Below are 18592 nucleotides of genomic sequence, written 5' to 3' on the forward strand. Positions count from 1 at the left end.
ACCAGCTATGGTCCAATGCACGAATTAATGCTGGCCTGCTTACTCTCACGCGAAATTTGACGTTTGAGCGGTGCCGACACCGCTCAAACGTCAAATTTCGCGTGAGAGTAAGCAGGCCAGCATAAATTCGTGCAATGGACCATACCATGACGCCATGACGGTTCTGGTCCATTGGGAGAGGTTCTGGTCTACGAGAGCCTCCGGTTCCGGTAACCATTTCGATGTTTATAGCAACACATTTTCTTAAAAAAATACAAGAGGTGGTGAACGTTGGATTTTTTTTTTCATCGGAATGCAATGTGTAAATAAACAAACCGACTCTTCTCGTTGCCATGGTCATTAAATTGCGTCGATGAAAATGGGCGGGGCAAAAAACTGACATAAGGCTATCCATGGCGACTTATCGCGATGGGGGTGACAGCTAAAAATGTAAACACAGTGTAAATACAACTAATCAAAGTTTCGTCAAGTGTCGTCGGTGCTTAACAAATTCCTTTGTGTTCAACTATCACCCCGATCATCATATGTCAAAAATATATGGTAAACAAAAGAAATCAGCTGATCGAATCTGTCTCATGGATAGCCTTAAGCGTGGCGTCAGAAACATTAGGATTGGGCGAATTCACTGGGGGAACGACTCAATGAGAGTATATTACAGGTGGGGAAGAAGAAGAGATGGCTATGTATTAGTAAGCAAAGAAAAATGTAAACACAAATAGTGACGTCACTATTTGACACGCGTTCTTATGGGAGCTCGCTTTGCTTGTAGTAGTGACATGTTTTGCACCAGACACGGATCTCATGCACACGAAGTATCTTCTTCCCCACCTCTATTAGACTCTCATTGGGAACGACTGGCGTCACAACAAATTCGCCAGCTTCGTATTTATTGATTGTTGTTTAAACTCTCCATGTTTTAAATACAATGTTTCAGAGTGAATATGGGGAATCGCCTCAGTGTGCCATTGCATTTTCCTATAAGTCGGCAACACTTGACGTGTTGGCGCAAATTTATATCAGACGCTATCAGACGTTTGATTCTGTGGTTTGACTTCAGACGGATTTTGTTTTTATGTTTTAATCCGATTATTTTCGTGGAGATAGTTTAGTATTCATATAACAAAAAATATATTAATTTTATAAAAGTGCGAAAATTTTGAATGTAAAATAACGCTCTGTAAGATCAACGTAAAAAAGATGCCCCATTGGATTAAAATTAACTGCCTGCAGAAGCAGCTGCAGCTGAAAACTACGCTCACCGGAGGGCAGAGCTTCCGGTAAGTATGGCGCTAAAAATGAACCTAAATGACTAAAGCTGATAAAACCTTCCTTGCTACAGCTGGCACCAGTTGGAACCCACCATAGACGAATTCATTGGAGTGTTTGCGAACTGCGTTTGGATCCTGAAGCAAAATGACACGGAGCTGCTGTACAGAGTCGTCGGCGAGCTTCCGTATCCCAGTGCAAATGATAAGGACCAAGTTTCTTCTGCTGCTGCCAAGAAACCACGACGAGTCACCGCCGCAACCAAAGAAGTAAATCTTGCCGAAATACGTCTCAAAGTACCGGAACCGGATCAGTACGCAGGCGGCGGGGCAAGCTTGCTCTATCCGCAGAGTTATTACGAAAGGTTGCTTCGGGTGTATTTCCGGTTGGACGAAGATCTAGAGCGGTGCTATCAACAGTGGAACAAGTGCCACGTCCACTTCGAAAACAGCGCCGATCAGTTCTATGCCGTCCGGCAGCTCGATCAGGATCCGGTCGAGAATCTGTTTTCCTTCATTTGCAGCCAGAACAATAACATCTCCAGGTGAGAAGGCCAAATGACCAGAGGACACAAGGTTTGTATTGATTTTCATTTTGATTGTCCCTAACAGAATTTCCGGTCTGGTAGAGAAAATATGCACTCACTACGGAGAGAGAATCTGCGAATACAATGGAACCACTTTCTACAACTTCCCTGATGCAGGCAAACTAGCTTCACCGCAAGTGGAACAACATTTGCGACAGCTGAGCTTCGGCTATCGTGCCAAATACATCCAAAAATCAGCCGAAGAAATACTGGCCAAAGGTGATCTCGAATGGTTTCGAAAACTGCAGCAGATGGACTACAAGGAAGCGCACCGGGAACTGGTCACGTTGACCGGAATCGGTCCCAAAGTGGCCGACTGTATCTGTTTGATGTCGTTGGGCCACCTGCAGGCGATTCCGGTCGATACGCACGTGTTTCAGATTGCACGAAACTATCTGCCCCATCTGGCCAAGTGTAAAACCGTTTCCGCAAAGATGTACGGTGAGATTGGGGACAAGTTCCGCGAGATCTACGGAGAGAAGGCGGGATGGGCACAGACGGTGTTGTTCTGTGCCGATTTGCGACAGTTCAAGGAGAAGTCAGCAGGTGAGTATAATACCGTGGAATCGAAAAATGGAAAATCAAATGGCAAAGTAAAACGGTAGATACGTACCTTTGAAGGGGAATAACATGTTTACATTTCTTGTCATTCACAATTCACTTCCAAATGCGTAGGATTTATTTATCCGAATTTCTGGTACAGTCATATAAGGGAGCTCGTTTCTATGGTTAGTGCCTAGATGGACATGAAAAGTCGGTTTAAAGACAAATACAAAATTCGCGTCGCATAAGACACTGATTCAGGCTGCACAATGGTGTTGTGAGTCGACAAGCTGGAAGGAGTGTCCAACATAGCTCTGGTTCTCACAAGTGGTTTTGTATTCCAGATCGGAGAAACGAGTGGGAACCGGATACGAACCGAGTAAAACACAACGCGATTACTAGAAAATATAACTTATTTGTTCACTGTTATAAACGAGATAAAATCCTTTAAAGACATTTTCTTAGAACAAGTGCATTGGCGTAGCTAGGATTTTTTCCTGGAGGGGGCCCAGGGGGGGGGGGGGGGGCTGACTTGAGATGAATTTTAAGCGGGATGGGCGCCCGATATGTGAATATGTAAATCGGTATTGTAGTTTTGAGTAATCAAAATGACTGTTTTAGATTTGTTCATAGTTTCGTAAACTATATGAGTACGAACAATTCATACAAGATTTTTTTTCCATAGCTTGCATCAGTGATTCCATCATGGCTTCTTCCAGAAATTCAATCAAGAATTCATCTATGAATTCCACTAGACATTTGTCCTGGGATATCTTTAGAGGTTCCTCCAGTAATTGTTCCAGTGCTTTTCCCGAGGTTTCCTTTAGGAATTTCACCAGAGATCCTTTAAGGTATTTCTGCAGGTATTCAGATATTTCTTCAGAGATTTCTCCATATATGCCTTCCAGAATTTCACTAGAGATTGCTCCAATAATTACATCTGGAATGATTCGAAGTATTTCTGCAGAAATGTATTCCTGAAATTATTTTAGAAAATTTTACTTAGAGAATATTAAAAATTACTCAAAGAATTGTTTGAAAAATTTGTACAAAAAACCTTTAGGGATCCTAGTAGGTGGGGGCTGGCTCACCAACACTTCCGGTCCGCTTTAGTGCTTTATGCATCATTGTGGCCAGGTGTTGTTCTAGTTTTTCCAACTGTATTGTAAAGCATGAGCGGTGATCCTTGGCATTCTTGTGTAAATTGGGGTACTCGGAATGTTGATCGATCACCGATTATTGCTGGCAGATGCAGTGGAAAGTTGGTCTTAATACGTATCAATCGTCTCTGACAAACGAGAAAAACTGACCTCACTGATTACCTGTCTCTGAGCCAAATTTGGTATAGAGTCTTCAGTCTCCGATTAATCGCTTCATGTTTGATGGAGGCTTTTAATCCAATGGGTTACATAGCCGCTATCCGAATGAAGAGAGTAATGTTCCGCGTAATATATCACAAATCAAAAGAGGTGCGGTATATTACGTGGAGCGGATACTATACTGAATTGGGTACCAGACCAAGTCCCTGCTGGGTGGCACGAAATAGGTGAGCCATAGACAATAGAATCGTCAATGTCGTAGGGCATAGTATGTGACTATTGTCGAAACCAAAAAAAAACGTTTAATGCCCAACCAAATCATTAGCAATATCAATTTGCTTCAAACGCGTTCCAGTGATAGGGTTAAGATTAGGATCAATTATTACAATACAATTTCACGTTTCAATATGTGTTTAGTAGTTTTAGAGGTAACAGCCTAATAAGAAATTTTCTGTAGGTTCATAACTTGCCCTCAACGAGTTGAATGTTATATTGCCTCACAACTGTGAGCAACATTATTACTCATTAATAAAAGGTTGTATCATCAATATGGACATAGACTTGCTGAACGAAACATTTGACCAATTAACATCTTTCAGGTATAAAATAGGTAGTAGGACAAAACTTTTATTTTTAAAAGTAGTTATCTATGTTCATGATAGAAGAGTAGCGTAAAGTGATACCACCCGTTCCAGATCCAGAAACGTTTCACACTGAAAGAAGGTTGGAATGACAGTGTGAACAGAAGATCCGAACTGCTAGGTGTAGGAAGAAGTATGTTTATTTCCCCTCCCCTTCCCCAACACTCTGTAGAATTTTGATACAACTTCACGTAACTGTTTTGGAGGCTTCACTTATTAACAAATTTACAACAAACACGCTATAACAGTATCTAGAGAATCGTGGAGGGTGAGAAACCTGAACTAGTAGCAGTATTCATATAGATTAACAATTATACTCTATTATTTTCAATCATTGCAACATTATACTAATATGTGCGGGCCGCCCATTTGCGGAGTTGTGCGGCCAATTATTCTCTTTCCATTCCAGAAACGACCGTTTTGAAGCAAGAAGTGTCCTAATGGCCAACACAAACGGGACTTGTCCGAAACACACAAGATAAGTACAACAATTTTATAATCAGGCACCCAACTCTTTCTACTACTTTGCTAATAGATAAATACTTCAATATGCATACTTCAATATCAATTATTTGTTTGTTTGCGCCTTTATTTATGACACTATTGAAGCATTCGTGTCGCCGCGAAATTTTCAATTCACTTTAAAGTATCTGACACTGCTTTTACAATTGTGTATGTAAACTTGTATCTTAATTATGTTCATTATTAATAGTAGTCTGATAATCCAAGTCTAGTGATTTTTTTCCCAAGGAATAGAAAGAGTTGGTGTCATAATCAATACAATACTTGAAACTGGAAACTCCTTATTTCCCCCTATGGGTTATAGGGAGGGGCGGGACATTCGAGCCTACTCATCAGTGGAAAGGACTTGATATGCTAATCGGTTTAGCATAGGGCAGATACAAGTCTACTGGTAGACGTATCGCCCAGCGAAACAACGCAGATTGGCCACGGCCAGGGGGTGCGTTGATTATAACAGAATAACAGAATAACAGAAAAAACCTTTAGGGATCCTAGTATTTCTTCAACAATTATTGCAGACATTGATTTCTTCAATTTTTTTTATCCAGGAATATTCCTACAAAATCTTCCAGGTATTCGCTAAGAAAGCTCTCCTGAGATTCCATAATTCCTCATGGGATTGCTTCCGGGATTCCTCATCGGGTTCTTCAGAAATTACTTCAAGAGTTCCTCCAGGGATTCACCGGAAATTTCTTCTGTTATTCTTACTAAAACGAATTCCAGGATTATTTTAAAAATTCCTGCAAGAACTCTTGTTGGGATTCCTTCAGAAACTCCCCCAGGATTTAAGGATTTCCTCAGGAATTTCAGCGGTTTCTTCAGTATTTCCCCTGAGAATTCTTCAGAAACTCCTCCTGGAATTCCCTCAGAAATCGAACTTTGTATTTCATCAGGAAAAAATCTTGAGATTCCTCCAGGAACTCCTCAAGGAATTCCTTCGGAAATTTCTCCCGGATTTTTTTAAAGAATTATTTCAGGTATTCCTCCTGGCATTCCTCTAGGATTTCATTCAGGCATTTCTCCAGGGACTCCTGCAAGAGTTCTACCAAGAATTTCTCCAGGAATTATTCCAGGCATATCCTGAGGAATTCCTCCGGGAATTCTTCCATGAATTCCTCCGAAAATTCTCCCAGAGTTTCCTCCAAGAATTAATCCAGGATTTTTTTTCTCTAGGGTTTCCTCTACACATTCCTCCAGGATTTATTTCATGGATCCCTCCAGAAATTCCACCGATGATTCCTGCAGTAATTCCTCCAGAAAATCCTTCTGGGATTCCCCCTGGAATTCCTCCAGAAATTCCTCTGGAAATTCCTCCTGGAACTCCATCAGAAATTCCTATCTGAATTCCTCTAAAAATTTCTCCAGGAATTCCTTCAGAAATTTCTCCATGGATTCCTTCCAGAATTCCTCTAGAGATTCTTCCAGGAATTCATTCAGGGATTCCTCGAGGTATTCATTTAGGGATTCCTCCTGGAGTTCTTTCATGAATAGTTCCACGGAATTTCCCCAAGATTTCCTTTAGAGATTTGTCCAGGAATTCCTCCTGAGGTTCCTCCAGAAATTGTTTCAGGGATTCCTCCAGGTTTCTTTCCAAGAATTCCTCAAGGGATTTTTCCAAGTAATTCTCTAGAAATTCCTCTAGGGATGCCTCCAGGAATTCCTCAAGAGGTTTCTTAAGAACCCCAAGAATCCCTTCAGAAAGTCCTCCAGGAATTGATCCAGGAACTCCCATAGGAATTCCTTCAGAAATTACTACCGCAATTCCTCCAGGGATTCCTCCTGGAATCCCTCCAAAAATTCCTCTGGGAATTCCTCTAGAAATTTCTCTTGGAATATCTTCAGAAATTTCTCTTGGAATTTCTTCAGAAATTCCTCCAGTTTTTGCTTCCAGAATTTCTCTCGAGATTCCTCCAGAAATTCATTCAAGAATTCCTCCAGGAATTCTTCCAGGGATAGTTCCACGGAATTTCCCCAAAAATTCCTTTACAAATTTATCCAGAGGAATTCTTCCTGGGATTCCGCAAGTAATTTGTCCAGAACTTCCTGTAGGAATTTGTCCAGAACTTTCCAGGCATTTCTCTTGAGGTTCCTCCAGAAATTGCTTCAGGGATTCCTCCAGGGATTTTTCCAAGAGTTTTCCCAGGAATTCTTCCAAGAATTTCTCTAGAAATTTCACTAAGCATTCCTTTAGGAATTTTTCAAGAGGTTTCTTCGGAAATTTCACCTGGAAGTTTCTCCATGGACTCCGGGATTTCTCTAGGAATTCATCTAGAGATTGCTGCGGGAGTTTTTCTAGAGGTCTCTCCCGGAATTCTTCTAAAACCTCCACCAGGAATATATCTAGGAATTTATCCAGAGATTGCTCCAGGCATTAGTCCAGGAATTTCTTCAGGGATTCTTCAGAGAAATTCTCCAGGGTTTCTCCAGGGATTTCTTGAGGAATTTTTCGAGAGTTTCCTCCATGAATTGATACAGGCATGTCTCGAGGAATTTATCCAGGGGTTTCTTCAGGCATTCCTCCAGAAGTACCTCCAGCGATTTCTATAGGGATACCTCCAGGCATTCCTCCAGGATTGCTTCAGAAATTACTACCGCAATTTATCCAAGAATTTATCTAGAAAATCCTCCAGGGATTCCTCCTGAGATTCCTCTAGGATTTCCTTCAAATATTTTTTCAGGAATCCTCCACGAAATCCTCAAGGGATTCTTTTAAAAATATCCCCAGAAATTCTTTCCGGAATTTATTCTTCAGCAATACCTCCGGGAATTTATTCAGGAATGGATCCAGGAATTTCTTCGGAAATTCGTACTGCAATTCCTTCAGGAATTCTTCCAGGAATTCCTCCAGAAATCCTTCCAGGGTTTCCTCCAAGAATTAATCCAGGAATTTCTTCTCCACGGTTTCCTCTACACATTCCTCCAGGAATTATTTCATGGATTCCTCCAGGAATTCCACCGATGATTCCTCCAGTAATTCTTCCAGAAATTCCTTCTGAAATTGCTGCTGGAATTCCTCCAGAAATTTCTCCTGGAACTCCATCAGAAATTCCCCTCAGAATTCCTCTAGGAATTTCTCTAGGAATTTCTTCAGAAATTTCTCCATGGATTCCTTCCAGAATTCCTCTAGAGATTCTTCCAGGAATTCATTGAAGGATTCCTCAAAGAATTGATTAAGGGATTCCTCATGGAATTCTTCCATGAATAGTTCCATGGAATTTCCCCAAGATTTCCTATAAAGATTTGTCCAGGAATTCCTGCTGGGATTCCGCCTGGAACTTGTCCGGAAGTTCCTCCAGGAATTCCTCCCGAGATTCCTGCAGGGATTCCTCCAGGGTTTTTCCAAGAATATCTCCAAGAATTTTTCCAGTAATACATTATGAGGTTTCTTCAGAAATACCCCAGGAGTTCCTTCAGAAAGTCCTACAGGAATTCATATAGGAGTTCCTTCAGGAATTCCCTCAGAAATTACTACCGCAATTTCTCCAGGGGCTCCTTAAGAAATTCCCCCAGAAATTCCTTCCGGAGTTTTTACAGGAATTATTCCAAGAATTCCTCCAGGGGTTCCTGCATAAATTCCTCCTGAGATTCCTCTAGGAATTCTTTCAAGGATTTCTTCAGGAATCCTCCAGGAAATCCTCCAATGATTCTTTCAGAAATTCCCCCAGAAATTGCTCTGGGAATTTATCCAGGAATTATCCCAGGTATTCCTCCAGGATTTCGTCTAGGCATTTCTCCAGGGACTCCTCCAGGAATTCCACCAAAATTTACCCCAGGTATTTCTTCAGAAATTCCTACAGGAGTTTCTTCAGAAATTGATCTAGGAATCCCTCCAGGAATTTCTTCGGAAATTCCTACAGCATTCCTCCAGGAATTTCTGCAGGAAATCCTTCAGAGAATTCTGCAGATATTCTTTCAGGAGATTGTATAGGAAATTCTATAGGAATTTTTCCAAGGGATTCTTCCGGAAATTCTTGCAGGTTTCCTCCAGGAATTAATCTATGAATTTGAACTCCAGGGATTCCTCTAGAAATCCGTCCAGGAGTTATTTCACGGATTCCTCCAGAAATGTCACCAGGAATTCCTCCAGGAATATACCATAAATTTCTTCAGGGATTCCTCTAAGGATTCTTCCGTGAGGTTCCTCCAGTAATTCCTCCAGAAATTCCTCCAAGAATTCCTCCAAGAATTTCTCCTGGAATTCCTCCAGAAATTCCTCTGGATCTTGGAATTTCATCAGAAATTTAGTTCTTGAGTTCTGATTTTTCAAAGTAGGTGGTGTCTGTGGGAAATGTATGTTTTCCACTGGAGTTTTCCGGAAAATTAGGCGACCCTGATTATTTTCAATTTAGTTCTTGTTTAATATATATGATCCCTACCTATGAAAAAAATTTCATCAACCTTCAGAACCTTCGTTCTAATGTGTACAATAATAAAAAAAAATCCCCCAATGCTCCAGGCATTAGTCCAGGAACTTTTCCAGGGATTCCGCATGGAATTTGTCCAGAAGGTTCTCCAGAATTTCCTCCAGAAATACATCTAGGAATTCCTCCTGCAATTTCTCGAATAATTCCTCCAGGGATTCCTCCAGGAATGCGTCCAGAAAGTCCTCCAAGGATTCTTCTACATTTTTTCTAGTAATTTCTACAGGGATCTCTGATGTGGATTCTTCAGATTTTTTTTCTTGAAATTCCTCGCATAATTGCTCTTCGGATTCCTCCAGGTATACTTTCAGAAATTTCTCCAGGGATTCCTGCAGATATTTCTCCGAGAATTCCTGTAATGATTTCTTCCGAAATTTCTCTCGGGATTTTTTCAAAAAAATATTCAGCGGTTAGTTCAAAAATATCAGTAATCCGTTCTTAATTTTTTTGCTGGGATTCACCCCAGGGTTGTTTTTAGGATTACTTGTAGATTTTTTGAATAATTTGAAGGATTTCTAGAGGAATTCCTCCAGCAATTTGTATTGGAATTCTTTTAGATAATTTTAGAGGGACACAGAAGCCAAAAAATTGCCCAAGAAGTCATCCAGGAATTCTTTGACAATTATCTCCAAGAAATCTCTAAGAAGTCCAATCATGAATACTTTCAAGATTACCCATTGCAGCACCAGCTTTTAAATATATTAAAACTTCCTCAATGACCATTTTAATTTGTGCATTGTTTGATAGACGCACAAATACCCCTGGCCCACGAAATAATAGAAATTAATAGTGACCGACTAGAAATCACGCGCATTTCGTGAATGGATATCTGTATGGCTTTGAACAATTTAAAATCGCGCCGCAGTTGCGTTCCAGCAAATATACCATGTTGTAATTTATTTTAAGGCTGTTTTAAATTTCTTTCAATCTCATTTCCTTCGCAGCCACTTTCAAACGTTATCTTTTGCAGCTTCTATTTAGTTACTGTTTGTAACTAATTAGATAGTCAGATCTAAATTAAAAATCACAACTTCTCCAGAAAGTCAAAGGTTTTTTTTTTTCAAATTGAATGAAAGCAGATAGGGTAGCAACCACTTGGGCAGCGGCCTGTATTTTGGGCACTCTTCGCTATAACTCAGTCAATTCCTAACCAATTGACTTGACATTTTGTACACGGCTAGATACTATAGGGTGGGGCGGGGCAAGATGGGTCGCGGGGCAAGATGGGTCAGTGCCATTTTCGGGCGCATTACTCATGTTTTGATTATGTTAATAATTTTGTTAGATGACCAGCATGAATATACAAAAGTTTGGGGCATTGATTGAAAAATTATTCACTCTCATTGGAAATAAAAAATAAAATGGTTTTTTGCCATTTTTCTTATGCGATACATTCCATATATTCTCCATATAAACGGCCGCGGGGCAAGATGGGTCACCTTCAATTTTGAACGTATTTTTGGAGCATTAAAAAGTTATTTATTTCTTAATACAAGACTATCTCATAAATGACTTCAATCAAGCGGAATGAACGCTCAAAATTATAACATAAAATTATGATAATTTTTGCCTTTCTCGTACACCAAGGTGTACCGAAAGGCTATATGTTCACTCCAAAAACGAAAATTTGATAGAGCCTTCGGAGGGGTCAAGTCTTATATACCAATCGACTCAGCTCGACGAATTGAGGTGATGTCTGTGTGTGTGTATGTGTGTGTGTGTGTATGTGTGTGTGTGTATGTGTGTGTACAAAAAAACTCACATCACTTTTTGGCAGTAAACCTCATCCGATTTCAATGACCGACGGTTCATTCGACGCGGAATCTGGTCCCATTGTTTCCTATTGAAAATGGTTCGAATCGGTTCAGCCGTTCCGGAGATATGGCCATTTAGGTGTTCCGGAACGGTACCCCAGGAAGGGACCAGATATGAAAATGCATCAAACCTATGCATGCGACACATCAAACCACGGCATTTTCGATAACCTGATGAGCGGTAAGCAGAAAAATAGTCTAAGACCATATCTGAACCGGTAGTGTTCCGGAACCGGTTCCGGGTGTCCCGCCGGAAGTGGCAAATATCAAAGTGAACCACACCCATGCATGAGACACATCAAACCACGGCATTTTCGATAACCAGATGAGCGGTAAGCAGGAAAATAGTCTCAGACCATATCTGAACCGGTAGTGTTCCCGAACCGGTTCTGGGCGTCCCGCTGTAAGTGGCCAAATATACAATTGTACCAAACCCATGCAAGCGACACATCAAACCACGGCATTTTAGATGACCTGATGGACAATGAGCAGGAAAATCATCTCAGACCATATCTGAACCGGTAGTGTTCCGGAACCGGTTCTAGTCGTCCCGCTGGAAGCGGCCAAATATACAAGTGAACCAAACCCATTCATGCGATACATCGAACTACGGCATTTTCGATAACCTGATGAGCGGTAAGCAGAAAAATAGTCTCAGACCATATCTGAACCGGTAGTGTTCCGAAACCGGTTCTAGGCGTCCCGCTGGAAGTGGCCAAATATACAATTGAACCAAACCCATGCATGCGGCACATCAAACCACGGCATTTTCGATGACCTGATGGATAATGAGCAGGAAAATCATCTCAGATCATATCTGAACCAGTAGTGTTCCGGAACCCGTTCCGGGGTTCCCGCCGAAGTGGTTAAATCTGAAAGAGAAACAAACCCGTGCATGCGTCACATCAAATAGCGGCTTTTTAGATTACCTAATGAACTGTTAGCAAGTGTTTCAGAATCGGTTTTGAGTGGCCGGAAGAGGCCAAATGTAAAAGTGAACCAAATCCAGGCATGTGACACATCAAATCGTGGCTTTTGCAATAACCTGATGAACAGTTAGCTAGAAAATAGCCTTACGTCACTGGTAGTCAGAGTTGGTCAATTCTCGCTCTTGGCCTTAAAAAGTGCAAATTTCAGTGCGGCATAGATAAGTGTGCCTCGACGCTCTTTGATTTCAAAGAGAAAAATATCTCTTTACCAAAAAGTGAAACCGCGAAAAAGAGCGTAGTGCACCGAGCTTTTCCCACGCAAAGAGTAGTTTATTTATCCGCACTACCTCTTCTTGCTCGGTTGTGTGGGAAGCGTGAACGAATGCATGTTGCCATGGCACCCACACAAGCTCGAATACGAGACTCGCGATGAAAATTTGATTTGCTACAGCAAACTGTCAATGCATCTGGCAATTCAATCCCACTTTAAACGAATTTCTGGGATCATCCAGAGATCATCATACCATGCAGTGGTGTACGGAGATTCTACTGGGCTTTATTGTAGAAGAAGTTGTCATCAGGCCGCGCTGGCGTTGGGGCCAGGCGCTGCGCTAGCCCCGGTTGAGGGCCCCGTCAGTGCTTCGAATGGCGATTTTGGGTTCCCTAAATAACTCCAGCATGCAAACCTGTGACGAAGTGGAACTGCCCGAAAACTAGGAAGGGATACACACTCCACAGCTTTCAGTATATCCACTGGGCTGGTACCGTGCTAAGACCTGGTCGACCCCAGGACATCGACTTTATTCCAATCATAACCATGTTGTTGCTCATGCCGTGCCGTGAGTCCGTGATTCGGACTGACTCGGATAAGTCTCGATCAGACCGGAATGGGATCGATGCTTAGGGCCCTTTCATCAGCCACTCTGGTTTTGACAAGGGTTCTAACCTGGGCTACCGATTTTAAAGTAGAGTATAGAACTTCCGAAAGCTGTTTTCATTTTGTGCAAGCGTACTGTTGCTTGATTGCTCTTTACTAGAAAAGTGTAAGAGAATGTGCTACATTTTCTCGCGGGTGAGATTTCACAAAAGAGCATTGTGAAGTGAGAGCGATGATTGATAGAGCGAATCAGATCAAGTAAGCTGTGGGTGCTGTGTGAAAAAAATGCACTACACTTTGAATTCTCCTCAGAATTGACCAACCCTGCTGGTAGTGGTCCGGAATTGGTTCAGAGAGTCCCGTCGAAATTGTCAAACCCTGCATGTGACAGCTTCAATTTGCAGCGTTTTTGGTTAACCGATGAGCAGTTAACAAGACAATAATGTTAGACCATATTTGGTTCAGCCGGTAGTTACCAGGAATCAGATCCGGGTAGTAAAATGTAAAATTTAACCAAACCCATGGATGCGGTACATCAAATCACGACCAGTCTTGTAAACATTCGACACTTTTTACTACCTTCATTTCATTGCCGCAGTCGGGTGTCAGTCGGCTTTGTTACATTCGTGCGCTATCGTTACCTCTTACCTACACACAACACGAGCAGTAGAACGAAGACTGATCACGACTTATCGACAACCTGATGGAAAAATAGGGTCAGACCACATTAGATTCCCGGTAGTGTTGCGGGTTCAGCTGTGGCTTCGAAAGTGGTTAGAAGTAAAAGTGAAGCATACCCATTCATGCGATATATCAAATCGCGGTGATTAGGTAAAGGTGAATAAATAGCAATAAAATATTCTCAGACCATAATTGGGACAACCGGTAGTGTCATGGTCCATGACTCATGGAATCAGATCCGGCTATCCCACCGGAAATTACCAAGTATAAAAATGAACCAAACCCATACATACGACACATCAGATCGCAGATTTTTTGATAATTTAATGAACGGTTAGCAAGAAAATAGCCTTAGATCACATTAGAGACTAGCTGTTGTGTAGCAGAATCAACGTTTATGTGAAAAATTAAATCGGGCTTTGTTTAATGGCCTGATAAACATTAGGTATGAACAACAGTGATGAATAGGTCTAAGTTCTCATATATGAGAACAAAATATAGACAAAACTAAAGCGATGTCATCAAATCGTACCATTTCAGATTCCTAAGGTGTAAAGTTATAGCAGGATTGGTCAACGTTGAATGGAAAAATAAGAATTTGATCGCGTAAACAGAAGATGGTGGCTGTTTTAAGGAATTTTGAGCTCTAAAACTATGTAAAATAAGTGTATTTGGTATGGGAAATTTGTTTGAAGTCTACCAGAGTATCCAAAATAGCGGTCCAAAGTCCAAGATAATGGCCCAGTATTCAAGTTAGTGCCTATTTTATAGGATTATTAATTCTTGCATTATGGACATATTTTGTATGAAAATATGTCCAGAATTCAAAATTTGTAATCAGAAAACCCAAGCTGTGCGCTGTTTCACAAGGTCTGCAATATGACTATAGTTTGAATGGGGAAGAATGCCGGTCTTCGTCCAAAACTGGTAATAAGAAAATCATAAACGACATGCCAAAATTCAATTCGGCGACTATTTTATGTAATTTTAGGTGCAGAGTCCAAAAATGAATACCAGAACATCCAAAATGGTGTCTCAATGTTCAAGATGGCGATTAGTTTAGTTGGGGTAGATATCTGGACTGCCGTAATTCTGCAAAGTGACGTAAGCGCCATTCAAAATGTCGATATTTTTTGGTATATTATATATGATATCTGGTGTAAAAATAACACTGTGGTATGCCTGCTGTATTAGAATGCAAGATCTAGTCGTAATCTATCATCTATGGAAAGAAACTTTGAGGATGAGCAAGAGTTTTATGCATAATAACCAAAAAATGGTCCAAAACTATCAATGTCGCTTACGTCACTTTGCAGAATTACGGCAGTGGAGTCATAAAATGATGACCGGCAAATCTAAAATGACGTTTCAAAATTTTGCGGCTTCATGACATTTGTTTGGTTTGAGTTTTGGATCGTTGTCTTATATTTTCTGAATATATGATGTTATGCTAATATAAAATGTATCCATATTGAGTAGATTTAGCAAGCAGTTTTCATTTTGTATTTATGTCAATGTCATCAACATGTCGCTCGAGTTTTGTTGAAAGGATATTTTAAAGCACGAGAAAGGCACCATCACCGCTAGGTGGATTAATTAGGGTTTTTAGTAAAAACATCGATTTTCAAGTCGCCTCAGGACCACTCAAATCGTAAAGTTTTTTATATTCCAAATAAATTTATAAAATGTTTACTAGTAGCTCTTGTTTACTCAGTATGGATATGGAGCACATTTGAATGCGGAACAAATCTTATATTTTGACGTTTTTCGTTGAGAAAATGTTAATTACTTAAAAGGTGACCCATCTTGCCCCGCACTTTTTTCACGGCACAAAATCGATCACTTTTTAAAACTGCTTGTTTAACATCATATTTTGTATTTAATGAACTTTTTATCGACTTTTAGCATAGCTAACTAGTGTATTAAAGAGTAGCGGACGAATGCAAACCAATCCGATTTGTATTCACGAAGTTATGGTGATCCATCCTTATGCGACCCATCTTGCCCCGCCCCACCCTACGTATCTCATCGCGTTCCAAAAACTGTATCAATTGGTTCAGAATTGGCTGAGTTGTAGCAGAAAAGTGCCCAAAATAGGACCCCTGCCGAGATGGTTCCACTTCCCTATCACCACGATTTTTTGCGAAGAAATGATCGCGCAATTTTATTGAAACGATCTTATGGCCTCGCAGGAAAAACAATATGAAGAGATAAGTGGTAGGGAATCGCGCTACTTGGGCGGTGGCTTCTATTTTCGTCTGTTTTCCGCTATAACTCAGTCAAATTTGAACCAATTGACACATTTTTGGGAATGCGGTGAGATAGGTATAGTATCTACCCGTGTACAACATTTCAAGCCAACTGGTTCAAACTTGACTGAGTTATAGTGGAAAACAGACGAATATAGAAGCCACCGCCCAAGTGGCGCGATACCCTATATCTACTCTTTCTCGAGATGGTATTGGGTTTCTTATTAATGTTTAGACTACTGTGATAATTTGAGAAGCCATCATCATTTCCCAGCGATATTTCCCACTAATCAAACTTATTTTGTTTACCTGTTGTGCATCCGACGCCTCTGTCATGAATTCAACCGAACTTGTGTACGCTAGCCACTGCGAAATCATGTGCGAAATTCGAATGTGATGATAATGAATTCGGGTCGAGTCTAAATGGGTGCAAATGTCGCAATATTTTCCCGAATTCATTAAACTCGGAAAAATGGATGAAATTTGCTGCTGAGATATCGCAGAGTTTCAGTTGTAGATTTTTTGTTCTTATCTATACCTAGGTTCATTTCTAGGATATAGTGTAATATCCGGCATTTAGGCGCATGGCTCTAAGACATTTCAATTTACAATTAAATAAGTTATTGTGTCTTGCAAGATAAATCCGCGAAACACGTTTGTCTTCTTTTTTCCCATCAAGTTGCCAAAATATTATCGCACCGCTATAAGCGACCTGATGGTCAAAAATTCTGTGTGCGGCGCTTATATCAAATCCACATGAGGCTGCGGCGATATGGCCGCAAGGAGATGCACGCGAAACAGACGCAATGTCGAAATGGAAAAGGTCAAGCCGCATCCTGTAGCATCACTATTATCCCAGATTATTACAAAGCCGATGAGGTCATGCGTCTACGCAAATAACGTTATGAATGAATGTGAAAACAAGCGGTGGTAAAATAGCTGAAATCTGGCCACCTGAGCTGCCATTGTGATAACTTTTGTTTTGATAGGAACGGCCTGAAGGCTGCTGCGATGCTGCTGGGTGGGTGACAGTATCTGTTCGATTTTGACATTGCGTCTGTATCTCGGGAATCTCATAGCGGCCATATCGCCGCCGCCCAATGTGGATTTATTACACTAGTTTACAAAATAAAACGAAAGTCGTGAACTTCTGTCAACGACCAAAATTTTTGAAGCATAATTTAGCGCTGATTTCGAAACCGTACTTCAAAAAATTTAAAGTAGAACAGTTTTTGAGTTTTAGCTCAATATCGAGTTTTACAACTTTTTAAAATATGGAATTTAATAAAATTCAAATATCTTGCGTTTTGTTCAACCAATTTAAAATCTCTTTCCATAAGTTTAAAGCTGAATATAATGCCATTCGATCATCTGAATGCAGGTTTTGCGTCAGATTGATAAAATTCAAGATATTGGCCAGTTTTGGGAACGATCTCCTTAAAATTTTGCAAAATTTCCAAAAATATATGAAGAAATGTATTTTTTTCAATACGAAAAAAACAATTTAAAAAATTTTTCTCAACGTTTTTTTGACATATCACATGTAGGCGAGATACAGTAAAAAATTCAGCTCAATCGGAGCACTGATTACGGAGAATGAGGTGTGTGAAGTGAGCGACTTTGCTTAAAAATAGAACAAAAATCGATTTCTAATCATCAACCTTGTATGGAAAGTCGAAAAAATTTCCGCTCTACTGTAATTTTTTTCCTTCGCGTTTCCGAACTCAGGGCATGATTCTACACCAAAAACGATCATCAGCTTACCGAGTTCAAAAATGCTGTAAACTAGTGTTATGAGTGCCGCAATATACCGAACAGATCATTTTGCAAAGTTGAACTCGTGCGATTTTGTTGAACTTCATAGATTAAGTAAAAACAGAGGCAACCTAAGCTTTATTATTTTATCTTTATAATTTGGACTTTCAAAAATGGAGCTGAACAAATATATGGTCAGTCAAATCAAGTCAAACTAGAATGTACTTCTCCATAGGAGCCAATCCAAAAGGCTCGTCACGATAAACCCCAAGAAAACCCAACAACTATTAGGTCTCAACAAAAGAGATCTCAATATCTACACCAGTCTGGCCACTACTGACCTTGCTGATACCATCTACAAAAGATCGGACCAATTCAAACCTCAAATTATTGCTTCTGTGACGAGAAGAAAAATAAACATCAGAACACATCCTCTGCTATTACAGTTCACTTACCCATCGTTCAAAGTTCTCGGCAAACTCATCTTGGGCCTGCTGACATATGGTTCTTATCCCCCAAGAACGTGGCTGATTTTATGAAGCTAGTTTCACTAGAATGGGAGAATCACACACTGCGACTCAGGATTTCTATCAATTGAGTGGAGAGTTGGTCTTGAGATCAGGTATTTCAGTGATAAACATGTTACTGAGACAACTTGCATACTTCACAGCAAAAGGGTATATCCTAAATCCTAAAATCTGGACTCAGTGATCTTCACTCGACAAACGAGAGAGCTGGTTCTTCCTTAATCTTCTTTATCCCACTTTACATTGCTGTCTTTGAGAACTTCAGAGGGTCAACGAAACTATTCTTAAAAACATGTCATTATCTGGTTTTATTTGAAATTTGATTATTTATGTTCTTGTCGCGGATTTGTTTTCAGAAGTCGAGAATTTCGCGGATGATATTTTGTAAATTGTATATGTATGTGACTTAATTACTAGGATCAGACTACGGACTAGAATTGCCTTTTGCAAGTGCTACTAAAT

General features: G+C 40.4%; 1 protein-coding gene and 1 long non-coding RNA gene across 2 annotated transcripts in view; one reads left to right on the plus strand and one right to left on the minus strand.

The window, feature by feature from the left end:
- Window positions 1-18592, minus strand: part of LOC134291443 (uncharacterized) — a 388672-nt gene that overhangs the window by 286689 nt on the left and 83391 nt on the right. The window lies entirely within an intron of this gene.
- Window positions 989-2512, plus strand: LOC134289906 (N-glycosylase/DNA lyase-like). Its single transcript, XM_062856628.1, has 3 exons — window positions 989-1277; window positions 1340-1810; window positions 1878-2512. The coding sequence occupies exons 1-3, from the start codon at window positions 1198-1200 to the stop codon at window positions 2455-2457; spliced, it is 1131 nt and encodes a 376-aa protein (XP_062712612.1). The 5' UTR covers window positions 989-1197; the 3' UTR covers window positions 2458-2512.

Source organism: Aedes albopictus, chromosome 3 (genome assembly GCF_035046485.1).
Source record: "Aedes albopictus strain Foshan chromosome 3, AalbF5, whole genome shotgun sequence".
Lineage (NCBI taxonomy): Eukaryota > Metazoa > Arthropoda > Insecta > Diptera > Culicidae > Aedes > Aedes albopictus.

Excerpts from the sequence above, each read along its gene's own strand:
- LOC134289906 (XM_062856628.1), top strand. The coding sequence starts at position 1,198 with ATGCCCCATTGGATTAAAATTAACTGCCTGCAGAAGCAGCTGCAGCTG. Across the intron at positions 1,278-1,339 it reads ACCGGAGGGCAGAGCTTCCG|CTGGCACCAGTTGGAACCCA; the intron begins GTAAGTATGGCG and ends TCCTTGCTACAG. Across the intron at positions 1,811-1,877 it reads CAGAACAATAACATCTCCAG|AATTTCCGGTCTGGTAGAGA; the intron begins GTGAGAAGGCCA and ends TGTCCCTAACAG.